Raw genomic sequence first — 14,466 nt, 5'->3', positions numbered from 1 at the left:
ACGTGCACAGGGGTCATCACAATGCGCATGCGTGTAGACAAGGACCGTTAATGAAAACGAAAGTAAAACCCAGACATACATGTCTAAAGGAGGACATGAAGATAGGGTAGAAAAGAAAAGAGTAGAGATGAGAGGACTCCCGACGCAAAAAGTTAGAAGACGGTAGCACAGCTAAAAGCCAAACAAAACTGTATTAAGAAAAATAAGAAGAAAAAACTATACGGATATTAGTTTGTGTTAAAGAATTCATAAAGTATTTTAAAGATATAAACAGTAGAAATAACAGAAAATACATGAACCTAAATAGGAAAGATGGACTGAAAAACGCAAAGCAAATGTCCACCATTCTCTGCCAACAAAAGAGAGAAAATATTGAAACTACATTTTTTCAAAGCATTTTAATGAAGAGCTCCAAGCATTTTACACACATTTCAAGTTATTACAAAATTTAAACATTGCTTTCATACAACAGTAGATGACTCGCATGTTTCGTAAACAGTCACAAGACAATCATTTAACAGCTCTTACATCGCCAAAAGGCTTGATAGTGAAAGCTTAGCGGACAACAACACAGCAACACAAAGGCAGTACATTTCCACATCAGTATAATACAATAATAATAACCATCATTTGAATTAATAAAAACGACAATTAGCAAGAATACGGACACTTTACGTGTCTATTTTTCTGCATAATCCAAAGCCTCTAAATTAAGTTTAATTATTATTAAATCGCGAGCTAACAGACTTATTGCACTCGTATTTGAGGGTAGACAATGGTCACTAAACCATTAACGCTGATGACAAAATAATCTTGTAACACATTCAGTGACCCTAAGGTTCAGTGAGATACAGACACGTGCTCAGAGTTCCTCCATCCTGATTGGAGGACCTGGGTGACGTCACTCAAGAGTCCTCGTTTTTGAACTGCACGGTCATCCCATCGTCCTGCCTGTTCTTGAGATGGAGAAACAGAAAGAGGATCCCCACCCCCAGCAGCGCCCCGCACACAATCATGGCGATCCCCAGACCTCCCATGGCGCCTGCAGCAACATAAAAACAGTTGGTGATGCAAGTGGTTCATCAGGCTCAGCCTTTCTATCGATATACAGATTATATATACATATACAGATATAGATACACACACAGCTATATATATAAACCTATATGGAAGTCAAAACCAAAACTCACCTGCAGTGTAGCTGCTACTCTTCGAGCCTGTAATTAAAAGAAAATGTGTCAGTCTTATCGCCATGTAAGTGCATTTAACACGCATCCAAGGCTTTCAAGGGGGAGTAAGAACCACGATCTCAGTGTCCAGGGCAGATAACTGTGTCTAAAGAAGGTTAAGAAGATCGCGAGAAACAGATGGTCAATGATGTAAGCACTGAGTCTGGAACTTTCTGGAGTAACACACACAGGAGGAAATCTCTTAAATGGAGAGAGTCTCTGCAGTGGGCAGCAACGATCTTTAGCTGTTCATGAACCTAACCAGGGTACATAGGCACTGTCCTTGTCCCCCGTATGGAGGGGGATACAGATGCACTGATGCTAAGCTAAAACTGTTATTTCACGATATTTCCTTTCATGGTGTTTGGTGATTTTATTCAGGCATCAAAATACCAAGAATAGTGGAGATAACAAGGAGAGAGTATGGAAAGAAAGAGAATCTTCTTACATGTTATTAGACAGACAGACAGACAGACAGACAGACAGTGGAGGAAGAAATAAGGGCGGTGACATCAGGAGGAAGGGACGCTGAGAGAGGTACACGGGTGGGACAGACGAGGGGTAGTTGTAAGAAGGACAAAGGAAACAGAAACTGGAATAAAATTCTTCTCACCACTGGACTGCTGGCTGGAACTTCCTGATGTCTGGGAGCTTGTCCCCTGACCTGCCATCACCCAGAAAACAAACTTATAACAACCACAAGTGGGAAAATAAAAGCGACGACAATGAGCATGACGATTACGATGACGATGACGACGACGACGACGATGATGATGATGATGATGATGATGATGATGATGATGATGATGATGATGATGATGATGATGATGATGATGGACCTATGGACTATCCCCCCCCCCAAGCCTGCAGACTGTGACTCACGGTTGTATACACTGCAGGTGGCGCTGGCCTCAAGCGTGATTTGTCCGGTGTTGGAGACGGAGGCGTCACTCAGGCGGCACTCGGTGTGGTTGGCGCAGTAGTCGAAGCTGAGGCAGGTGAAGGTGGGCTCCTCCACACACATCTTGGCGCACTCCGCCGCTGTCACGCCGGTCACGATGCGGTTGTCGCGCAGCTGGATGACGGTGCGGCTCTTGCGGGTGAAGTCGTTGAGGTAGTTGCCTGCACGGACATGGCGCACGCATAGTAAAGTGCTCGACACTCACACACAGTCACACTCACACACAGTCACACACATACATGTTGACACTTATCACCGACGGAAACACGTTTGCTTGTATTCACGCATGCGCAGTAACAAGCAGGTGTTTGGGAGGCTGCGCGATATCCAATGAAGGTTTCAGGCTTAAACTTTATAAAGAAGATCGTTGACATTTTTGTAGGATTTGTTGATTCTTTTTTTACAATTGTTATCATTTTCTTTGATTTTTTTTTTTTTTGTCATTCCTTCTTTATTTCATATTAACAGTTTCTTTCTTCCTCTATCACCTTTGCTCTTTTCTTCTATCTACTTGAGCTTCCGTAGGGACTTTCTTTCCTTCTTGGTTACTTTCATTTTGTTCGTTCATTCTCTTTCTCTCTTTTGATTTTTTTTTTTTTTTTTTTGAATTCCACTCCCTCTTTTATTGTGCTATTTTTCCTTTTTATCTTTCCTCTGATCCTTTACACACCTGTAAGGCGGAGCGACTCAAAAGAAGTCAAAGCCTGCAGGTGCACTTACGTGAGAAGTGTGTGCAGGTGGGCACCTGCTGGATGTTGGCCTTGGGCACATCGTAGAAGTGCTGGCGGCCCAGGAAGCAGGTGGCGATGTTGGGGCAGTAGTCGAAGGACTTGCAGTCGAAGGACGTGTAGTACGTGCACAGCTTGGCGCACCCGTTCTCGCTGAAGACGTTCTGGTAGATGGTGTCCGAGTTGGACAGGACGGTCTCGCCGTCGAACCGCTGGTAGTTGGCCGTGTAGTTCTCTAGGGACGATGAAAATACGACACACGATACACACCTACACTGACCGACAAACCCTGGCAAGAGTAGACTGCTTATGTGACATGCTACCAAGACTACCCCACGTGACAGGAAGCAGATTAGAGGGAAGGGGAGATAAATACTACGTTATTTGTTAATTAAATTTAGAGCCAATGCTAATATCTCACCAAAAAAAAAATAAAAAAATGTAAGAAAATATATCAACAAAAGAAGGAAATAAAAAATTGGCAGCAATTACTATTTAAATTCGTTTTTTTTTTTAAAGGTGAAGGGTGAAGGGTCGAGGAGAGGAATAGCAGCGTATTCAGCAAGGATGGTGTTTCTTACTGAAGTAGAGGTCGCAGCCGGAACTTGACTGAGTCATGTTGATGCCATCCTCCGGGTGCAGGTGTGAAGTGAAGCAGGTACCCGCATCCGAGCAGTAGGCGAACGACTGGCAGTTGAATGTCAACTCGTCATTACACATCGTCCGCACAGTCGTCGACTGACATTCCGCGGTACAAGTTGTCTTGACTCACCAGCTTGGTCATTGGCAGCGCTCGGAACTGCTTTACGATTGCTGCCCAGGACAGGAATACGGAATAATTATAACCATATAAAATTCATGATGATCATCATCATCTTCGTCGTCGTCGTGTCGTCGTCTATATCATCAATATATTTGTCTGCGTTTGTGACAAGCTTATGATGGCGCACCATATACAGACACCACCTAGGCAAACACCACATATACACCTACACACAGACGCACCTACACACACAGACATCACCTACACACACACACACACACACAGACACCACCTACAGCCACACAGACATCACCTACACACACACTACAGGTTTGCAGACGAATGGCTGACTCACCACTCTGAGTATCGCGGTCCCCGCTGGTCATCACTTGGTTAGAAATCCACTGGGCAGTGAGTGTTAGTGTCTGGAGACAAAGTGTCTTTCTTGATGTTACACAATCACTTCTACTGCTTCTGGTCACCGTATAGATATTGTATAGTGTTCATATAGTACTTGTATAGTGTTCATATAGTACTTGTATAGTGTCATATAGTAGTTGTATAGTGGTGGCGTGATATCGTATGATACTTGAGTTGTATAGTGGTCGTGTAGTGGTTTGTTGTATAGTGGCATATAGTAGTTGTGTAGTGGTAGTATACCGTACATTGTAAATAAAATAAACTGAAATCATTCTAGGAGCACCGACACACTAAGCCGTTGCAGCAATACGCTAAAGTCTCCAGACATCCATCATGGCCACCAGGAACATCTCCACTCTACCCTCGTCATGAAGCTGCTAAACGAAGTCAATACAGTGCATTCAGTCTTTTTTAAACTTTCTTTAACCTGGGATTCTAGTGTCAGGTAATCACATGCTGAACCTTGGGCAACACTGACAACAGGTGAGTGGGGACAGCGGTCAGCCCCGTACACAGGTGTCACGTGTTGCACGCGCAGTGAGCTGTGACATGCTCACCTGAGGGACATCAGAAGGACTGTCAGTGTCAGGAGTCAGAGGCACATCCACACTCAGACCCTTGGAGTACACCAAGTTGCGAAGATTGTTCCAGGCTTGTACCAGGGTGGGGTCGGTGTTAAACTTGGTGCCGAGCACTCCTGTAGGCAGACAGGTCAAAACACAAACATCTCAACTGAAGACCTTCAGCATCTACAGTCGAGATACAGGATGAAATAAATGACGTGTGCCCCGTGAATAACAAATATCAACAAATGTCAACAAATATCAACAAATGTCAACAAATATCAACAAATATCAACAAATGTCAACAAATATCAACAAGCAATAAAGAGTTAAATTTTCGTTTCTCTCCATAATACAATATTATCCTCAAACTTGCTGACGTGAGTAGTGGTCGCAGTTGGCGTTGTTGACTAGTGTCATGGACGTTCCGGGGCTCGGGGCGGTAGCCAGGGTGCATGTTCTTGTGCGGGGACAGTAGTCAAAGGCCGTGCAGTCCCAGTCCTAGACAGGGATTAAAACCTCATTAGCCACATAATTAAGTAATTAAAACCTCATCAGTCAAGCACTATACTACCTCAGTCAAAAATACCTTCCTCTCTCTATCTATATATCTATATTCTTTCTTTCACTTCTTATCAATGTCATAAGCTTTTGTCAGGGGGCGATTAAGGAAGAAGGATGCGAACAGTATATGAGTATTGATGAGAGAAAGGGCATTGTCCCATCTATACTTCAATTTTTGATAATTGGTTCAAAATAACAGAAATACTTTGGGAATGCCCAGGTGAGTGAAGTTGTTACCTGCAGTAGGTTGCACTGGTCAGCACATGCCGCGACCTGCGTGACCCCTGTTGTTACCCTGCCTGCGTTGCCCTGCATCACCTTCCTGCTCTGCTTCTCGTATCTTGCTGAAGACGAAGCACATCGACATCCTTCTTATACAACAGTGGTTACATGTTAAACATTGGAGCACCCACTCCGTCCTCCACCAAAGCCCAGCCCCCGTTCTTACAGAGAGACAACCCGCAACAGCACTCTACCCGAGATTTGATATTCAAATAATAAGCAGTTCCCCGTATGTAAATAGTCAAAGAAACACAAACAAGTTTAAAACCTTTTTATCAGGGCTATGGAGATGTCTGTGACACTCTGCTGTCTCCATCACTATTGTGATGCTGTATTTAATCACAGTAAAAATTAATCTCAGGAATATTTTATGTTGCAAAGAGTTCTTCGAGATCGCCCTAAATCCTCCATACTCCAATCTTTTTCATTAAGAAAATCGAAAAAAAGTGCCTGGGTATATAACTGTCCTTTGAATTACCGATGGACGGTGCCCTGTCCAGGAGAGTACCCTGAAAGTACACCCCGCTATCCCAGTCCTCCCAGTGCAATCGGGTGTTCTGCAGTCGGAGGGGGGAGATCGTCAAGGGTACGGCGATACCCAGACGCAGCCACCCGAGGAACAATTCTTCTCTGTTCACAAGCGGTTTGGTGGTGGATACTGCAACATCATCTCGGGTGAGTGAGACAAGGTCTGACAGATTGTCAACCACCGTGTAATGCTACCCTCCCCCTGATCACACTTTTAGCTTTTTGTTACTCATTGACACAAGAACATACCCTGAGTGAGTACTACAGTCTGAGACATGCATTATTGCGCTGAACACAAAGGTTTTATTGACAATGGTACATGTCCAGCAAGTGGCCCAGGCTCTACCTCCATGCCAGGTGGACATGCTCATTGCTCACTGTCCTTTACCTTGAAAAGCAATCTCGAAGTCGACGGAAGAGGATTCATCGAAGCAGGGAGAGATGTCGAAGGCGGAGTATCGGGGCGAATCTTGATCAAAGTCGTGGATGTTGTACTGGTTGATCAGCACACCCTGTGGACATGGGGACAGAGAATTAACCAAGAAATGACTGAGTGAACTCTAACTGTTTGTGAGCGTTCACAGCTGACTGTCAGACCGATCGCCCAGCGTTGGCTTGAACTGCATCACTAAGTCATCGACATACACAACTGTGTGGACATATTGGGACAGAACTTACATAAGGTCGTTTATAAATTTACAAATATCTAATTTGGTGGAAGGACTCCAGGGACACCGTGTGTCAGAATTACTTGTTTGGTACAAGAGCGACATGACCGCCAACTGTTATTCATAGTTTTTGCGCTTGAAAAGGTGGGATTTGATCCAACAACTAATCAGTTTCAAGAGGCAGGTATACAGAGGGCACTGAGAAGTAAGCAGAACAAACCCAACCTAAATAGAGAATCACTCATCACCCAAGTCTACGAGAATTGTTTTTCTAATGAGTTTACTCAATGTCTACGCCACCCTGGGTGCACTCACTGTTTACTCACATTTTCCCACTCCAGGATCATGGCAGGGTTGGGGCTGTTGGACTGCGCGTCCTGGCCCACATCAGTATCTTCTTCAGTATTCTGTAAATACTTCGTTATATCAGATTAGGAGGTCACATCTAGTGTTGTTGGAATTGTCAACCCATAGCACAACAACAGCAGAAGAAACAACAACAACAACAGCAACAACACCAACAACGTCGAGCCGTCAAAACCACATATGGTGATTAAAAATAGCTTTTCAAAATTAATAAGCATGTGCTTGTTTTTATTTACTTAGGATTTTTTTCCGATAAGACCTGCAGACAGGCAGTGACATTCGGGTGGAATCTATAAACGCTTTCAGTCGGCAGGGTGGGGTGTCGGCTCCACATCAAAGTCAACAAGATTTTAACAGAAACTTTGCTCTCACCTTGAAGAAATAAACCTCGTAGACGACGTTCTTGCGGCCAGGGATCTGGTTGGTGAACCTCTGGAAGACATCGGCCTGCAAGCCCCGCACTGTGCGCACCCCAGCGTACGTCATGTTCCCTTGTAAATTAAAGAACTGCAGCGAATTGCGCATGCTCAGAGTGTCACGTGTGATGTTCAAAGAGGCGTCAAAGCCCGTTGCGTCGGCAGGTATAGGGTCGATGCTGCAGAGGCCAGTTGTCTTGTCGATGGCGTATTGCACACCTGAGCAGGTAAGCACAGAGCGTTCACTGATGACGTGGAGCAACATAGAGAGAGAGGGAGAGGAAGGCCGGGGTTTGATGCGGTGTATGGAGGCGGCAGGCATTTAAACTAAAATAAAAGTTTCCACGAATGCTCGTTTTCTAGATAACGGTCACTTTCAGTGGCTGTCTCACCTGTGTTGTAATCATGAATGACGGTGTAAGGACCTAGTGGAGAAAGCAGCTTTGATGTCGCCGAGGGACGAATTTTGGAATCAAGTCGAACCATCTTCAAATCATAATCATACCAAATCTGTCAATAAATAAATAAACAACATGACAGCCTCATGAAAATTCTTTGTTGATGATGATGTCCTCCTTTGCCAGAGTTGAACATGGGAGGTGTGTCCTAGCATCACTGTTTACCTGCGTGGCTGTGACACCTGTACGTTTGTATTACATTGGACACATCGGTGTGTTGTACCTGTGAGTCAGAGTCACACTCTATGTGTCCCCCTTTGTTCTTTACCCGTAGCATTTTTCTTTAGGTTTGTAAGCTGAATTAGGGGATGATTATTACGTGTAGGTATCATCTCTACAAATGTTCGCTATAGTTCAATGCCGTCTGTATTTATGTGTGTTTAGATGAGAGAGAGAGAATGCAGGTAGCAAGACAAATAGAGGAACAAGAGAGATGGAAGGCGCGCGCTAACAAAGACTACAATAAACTCTAGTAAGTCTCAGTATTACCTATACTCACAGTAACTTCTGTAAGCACCAGACCCCTGGGGTTAGAAATCTCCTCACGGTAGTAGAAGCTGTTGCTGATGTTGGGCATGGGGACGAGAGACTTGCGGCCAATGCAAAACACACCTGGCGGCGTCTGCGCACACGTCCACGCATCACAAGGATGGTCAAAGGTCAGAGTAAGAAAGCATGGTAGTCTAAGTAACATCGCTAAGTGCAACTGGTGACCGTGTCTAGGGCGTGAGTTCATGTCACAAACACTTACTACAGAAACTGTTCCTACCTTCTTTCATTGTAAAATTGTGTTTTCTTGTAACTCCACTGAAAATTATTTCTATCAAGTTGTAATTCTCAAAAAAATGTTTTGGTACTGGTGCGATCGTTGTAGGAGTGAACAGCTTACATTGAAGACATCTTCAGGATCGTCGACGTACGGCTCGAAGTTGACGTAGAGGTAGTTGTGGGAGAACTGATGGGGTGGCAGGTTGGGGGGGTATGTCGTACCCGTCACAACCGCCAGCACAGGTACAGGCGCCAACCCACTCGCAGAAGGGTAGTTGGGAACTGCACGGGGAAACATGCGCGCGCGCACACACACACACACGCACACACACACGCACACACACACACACACACACACACACACACACACACACACACACACACACACACACACAATTTCACAAACACGCATGCATACACGTTCCCACACATAAATATATTTTTACCGTGTATCTTGTAGTATGCGAAATAAATACATATTTGTCTTTATGTAAGTAGTGTTATTGATGGACTGATGTTTGTGTGTGAGGTCCTTGTATATTACACGCATGGACAGACAGGTAAGCATGTGTATGTCAAGTCCCCACTCTGACAGCCTTACGGGTAAAATAATAGTCGACTGTGAAGTTGGAGTTGGTGGTGTCCCAGTACATGCAGGAGGTCCAGTGATTGGTCAGCACACCATTAATGGGTTTCACACCTTTGTACACCTGCAACCGTTGGAGTGTTTGCATTTCATATCATTAAAAGATTAAACATTAGACTCGACTGATCGATGATACTACCATCGTTGTACTTATCTAACATTTATGTACTTACTGGTCTGTTTATCCGACCTGTGAGAGTCCCTTTGTTTTTCTTTATCAAGTGAAGCTCAAGTATATTTATCACTGACACACCACACACGTGTCATACACATCCTTGAACATATTAATAATATTTTATTAAGTAAATCATATTCATCACTGACATACTAATAACATTTTATTAAGTAAATCTCATCCATATTTATAACGGATATACCCATAAAAAACAAAGCTAGAACTTTTGAAAATCTATTCATTCCCTTCAATTAATCAGTCGTTGCTTTCATCATAAAGTTGTGGAGTTTTCAGTGGATAGGTAGGATTGAATGTTTGAATACAACAATCTGTCTGGTAGTCTGATGTTTGAGCTCAAAAGTCTTTGTCTATACGGTGATATACAGTTATCTGTCAATATTATTTTGCTGTGAAAATATATGAACCATGAACTGTTTCAATAATTGTAGAAAACGGCTGAGCGTGTGTTTCAAATGTGTCAGTGTCTGGTTTGCGAGCATTTACATAACTTTTGTATTTCACAATATATGATAACAATATCAAGGTAGTTCAGTAGCCGCAGTTATGAAGCGAGGTAAAGTCGTTGCCCAGGGGTAGAATGGGAGAATGAAGGACCATACCCGGGCTATTGTGTACCCCAGGGACTCGCTTCATGAATACTGCTCCGGGGTGAATGAGCACACTTAGTTGTAGTACGACAGCCTAGTGTCTGATAATTAACTAGCCCTGATAATTACCTACCTGATTATTTTTGCTGGCAATGCCCAGAATTGCACTCGTTGAGAAGAAGTGAGGCATCTTGGAGCCCGGGGATGGCGACTCACCAAACATAACAGAGTAAGAGCTTAAAGACACGTTGGTCGCGAAGCACAGCTTATCTGGCAAATAAATAAAAAAAAAACAGGATTGACGACAGGAATAAATAAATAGATGTACACAAATCCCTGAGTTGGGTCACTATGTACACCGAAACACCGAGCTTTGAAAATGCTCGTGACACTCTGTCGACACTCAAAGACTGGGATGGTGGAGTGAGGACATTGTCATGATTGTAAGAACTACAGGTGTGAATGTTGACAGGTTTTATACCTTCAGCTTTAATAATCTTTTTACCATAACGGCTCACATCAGTCATGCGTGTGTTTGAAATCTCACAAACCACTTCAAATCTTGAGAAAACTCGGGGCTTACCGCCACCGTAAAGGAGGGGAAGGGATTGTCTGTGATGTCGATAATCTCGTTGATGTCGTAGTGCGCGATGACAGTTTCTGTCGTCATGTTTTGAAGGATGTAGAGGGCGCTGGCCTTGCGTGTCTCGTCCACGTATTCTGTGGCCTCCACGCTCATCAGCTTGTTCATGATCTGCGCTCTCACCGTGGTCTTGAAGGCATTGGTGGGTAGGCTCGGGAATGGGGGACCTGCCACAGACAGTGAAAAATCAAAGTAAGAAGATGAGAAATCGTTGTGTTCCGCACTCCTTCCAAGTATTCACGAGACTATCGAACTATTCACCTACTTTCAGAATATCCATCAAACTGTTTCATCACAGAGACCCTAAGCTAGGTAGTCAGTGCGTTTGTCTGTGGAACAGAAAGTTGTGATTCAGTCTGCTCGCATTCTAGCTAGAAGACTTTCTCTGCTCACCTGAGTGTGTTTTACAGTCCATTAATGGAAATTATGGGTGTGAATGATATGATTAAGCAGAGCCTTCTGTCGTTTACTAGAGCCGGTGAGCCACTTACGTCTACTTGCGTAATGTCTTTCAGAATAATACTATATCTATAGTGCATTTCTCCAAGACAAGCTCAATTCTACTTTGACACAAGGAGCAGAAGGCAATGATGTAGACAGACCAGGGCATCACACACACACACCGCTACTGAAAATAAAATAAATGAGGTACTGACCGTTAGGCACAGCATTCTTGTTGACATTAGCACATGGGTTGGCCTGTTGCTGACCCACACCACGTGACGGGAAGAGGATGCACACCAGCAGAAGTAGGCTTCTCTGGACAAACAAAAACATTCTGTTGTCTCATTTTGGTGATTGCATCGAAAGCTAAACTCCTGGTTCTGAAGGTTTTGGAAGATTCTGTTTGTTTAGATTATTTGTGATTTCAAGCACAAGACTGCAATCATCAGGGCTATGATTATTTTCTTGTGAATCAGACACACAAATATTTTATGACACCTTCAGTAAAATACTCGCGAGTAGAAGACAGCGTAGCGAGGTTGATTTAATGAGTCCAAAGACAGACCGGCAATCAAGAACACAGTAGACTGACAGACAGAGAAATAGAAAGATAATGAGATAATGAAACGAGAAAATCAAGAAAACAGAAAAGGTATGTACGGCAACGTGTGCGCGATGAGTACGTGCGTGCGCATGCGCATGTATCTTCCCTTTTCAGTGATAAGCGATAAACAACATTTGTAATTACATTCAGTTTCCATGTAGGCTATTTATATATTTATGCCACTCCCTCACACGCACTCACACTTTTAAAGAAAGCCAAGGAGAAATTAGAGAGAAAGAAAGATAAATGAAAATTAAAAAAGACTGAAGGAAAAAGAATGTAAGATCGAGGCCTTTATCCTGAACTCGTTCAGAGATTTTTTTATCTGTTCTGTCTTATCACAAAACTACTCTGCGTCTCTACTCAACAGAATTCGGCCGAGTGTCACAGACACAGGCACTATGTTACACAAGTATTCACAAGGTGTCTCCAAGTGTTTTACAATGACACTTTCTAAACATAATGTTTATATTAGCATAGACAGGCTTTTACACTGAATAATAGACATAAAGAACATTTTATGACTATTAGAGATTTTTAGTGTAGTTTAATGTAGTTTTATAAACACTAGCACACCCTAGCAAATAGTCGTAAAGTCTCACAGACCCTAATGAACATTTAGTCCTACTGACAGTCATCACCTCATGGTCTGAACATTACACTATCATGAGCATTACACTGTCATGAGCTGTCATGAGCATTTCTCTGTCATGAGCATTACTCTGTCATGAGCATGACACTAACATGAACATGACACCACCACGACCATGACACCACCAGCATTACATCACAGTGAGCATTACAGTAGCATGAACATTACACCACCATGAACATTGCACTGTGAACTACGCTATCACAGTATCCCACAAAACATCAAAGTGTTTACACACCTACATGCCCATCAAAAATAAATTCAAGGATATAAAGAAACACACAAATACTCTCGTTCGTCATTGTACGCTGTTAATGTGAATTTATGTTAGTGTTGTCCTTGTTTGTTTGTTCTTTTGCAATGTCTCCTAGAGCTTGATGCCTACTGTAGCTGGCTAGTCCGGCTTGACACATTATTAACCCTGTGTTAAAAGTCATACATCTGTACACATTCACAATGTGTTTCTCAGTACTGATTGAAATCTGACCTCTAACCTTACTACAGTCCATCGTTTTCTTACATTACAAAAAAGATGAGGTGCATGAAAAGAGAAAAATCCATGCATCGTGATACTCACCATTGTAGTCTTCCCGACAGGTGTAGACAGTAGAAAGATGCTGCACTGCAAGCAGACAGTCTCACCTGTACACACTACTCAGGTACAGCGACTGATAAACATTTCACTTTGTCCTGATAACAACGATACAGTGTACAGTGGCCGAGGACAGAGGTTAACAAGTTATGTAGAGGTAACAGGAGAGATAGTCTCAGGCTAACAACACAATATGAATATCACATTAAACAAACAACTGTATATATATATTGGCAATACACTATACTACTATACGTGGGCGTGTTGTGGGCGGCGTGTGATTAATGGGAGCAGGTAGGTGGGAAGAAGGTATGAAGCTAGGAGACGGGCTCTCAGAGGAAGAAATGTTACAGAAAATCTGTATTAGGATTTTAAAGTTTATTAAGATTAATTATCACTGTGTCATACAATCACACACTCACAAACGCATGCAAGTGTAATAAAACAAAACTGATTTGAATATTTTAATTCAGTTTCAATAATAAAATGTTTGAAGACGTTTATACAGGGACACAGGCTCAAGTAACTACAATGTATAAACGCTTTGGTTTGAGAATTACAACCACATCCCACTTACCCTCCCGATGATTTATGTTTGATTGATAACTACTCACGTGACACACAAAGCGTATCATGTCTTTCTCCGATAACTGCACTGATAACTGTGGCGATAATTTACATCAACGCTTGCTGTGTGAGAACTCACCAAAGATGCACTGGTTATCTCGGCTGTCAACACACAGGGTGGACCGCTTATCACTTTTGTTCTTTTCGTGTACTTAGTACCACGTGATGAGCAACATTGAATGTCACACAGGCAGCAATGTCCACAGTAATATTGTCGAGACCACCGTGCTAATATCGACAGTTATACAATTTGAATTTATTTAAAACCTGACACTGATGAACCTTAGGCAATCGAACAATACGACTGTAGCACGCATCATGTTTAGTTGTAATTTATTAAACATTTTCAAGGTATTCTTTAGCATAATGGAAATGTTCATTTAACAATGATAACTAGTTCAAATGGTAATTGTGGTAATACGTTATTTATCCTAGTGAGAATTCGAACCAACAGCTTATTATAAATTAACACCACACAAATTTATCCAGTCACTCATCTTCTCACCAACAAATGATTACAACAAACCAGTAACTCGTCCGCTTTACAGAAAGCAAACATAGTATCGCTGGTCACACACCTCACCCAGTCCTCATACAACTGCGTTTATTTATGCTACAAAAATCTCAAGTAGGTAAATCTCACAATAGAGGATAAAATAAGGATTGACGATAAAAGAAATGTTAATGTAAAAAATGTACACTACACAGAAATGATTGATTGAGTGCGGATGTGTCTTAGTGCACATTTAAAGAATTTGATG

The 14,466-nt window shown here is 42.6% G+C and overlaps 1 protein-coding gene across 1 annotated transcript; it reads right to left on the bottom strand.

The window, feature by feature from the left end:
* Positions 1-383: 383 nt before the first annotated feature.
* LOC112574508 lies at positions 384-13,203 on the bottom strand. The gene is given in 23 exon segments (XM_025255634.1): positions 384-1,042; positions 1,191-1,281; positions 1,745-1,893; positions 2,112-2,351; positions 2,911-3,153; positions 3,500-3,641; positions 3,643-3,731; positions 4,037-4,106; positions 4,659-4,798; positions 5,045-5,165; positions 5,466-5,572; positions 5,989-6,168; positions 6,427-6,550; positions 7,033-7,113; positions 7,445-7,707; positions 7,881-7,998; positions 8,446-8,568; positions 8,836-8,996; positions 9,316-9,424; positions 10,277-10,413; positions 10,727-10,953; positions 11,443-11,545; positions 13,064-13,203. Coding segments are annotated over 20 exon segments (2,745 nt in total). The 5' UTR covers positions 10,334-10,413; positions 10,727-10,953; positions 11,443-11,545; positions 13,064-13,203; the 3' UTR covers positions 384-905.
* Between the last annotated feature and the right edge of the window lie 1,263 nt (positions 13,204-14,466).

The sequence above is a fragment of the Pomacea canaliculata genome, linkage group LG10 (assembly GCF_003073045.1).
Source record: "Pomacea canaliculata isolate SZHN2017 linkage group LG10, ASM307304v1, whole genome shotgun sequence".
In the NCBI taxonomy this organism is placed as follows: domain Eukaryota; kingdom Metazoa; phylum Mollusca; class Gastropoda; order Architaenioglossa; family Ampullariidae; genus Pomacea; species Pomacea canaliculata.
This window is presented reverse-complemented; position numbering and strand designations above follow the sequence as displayed.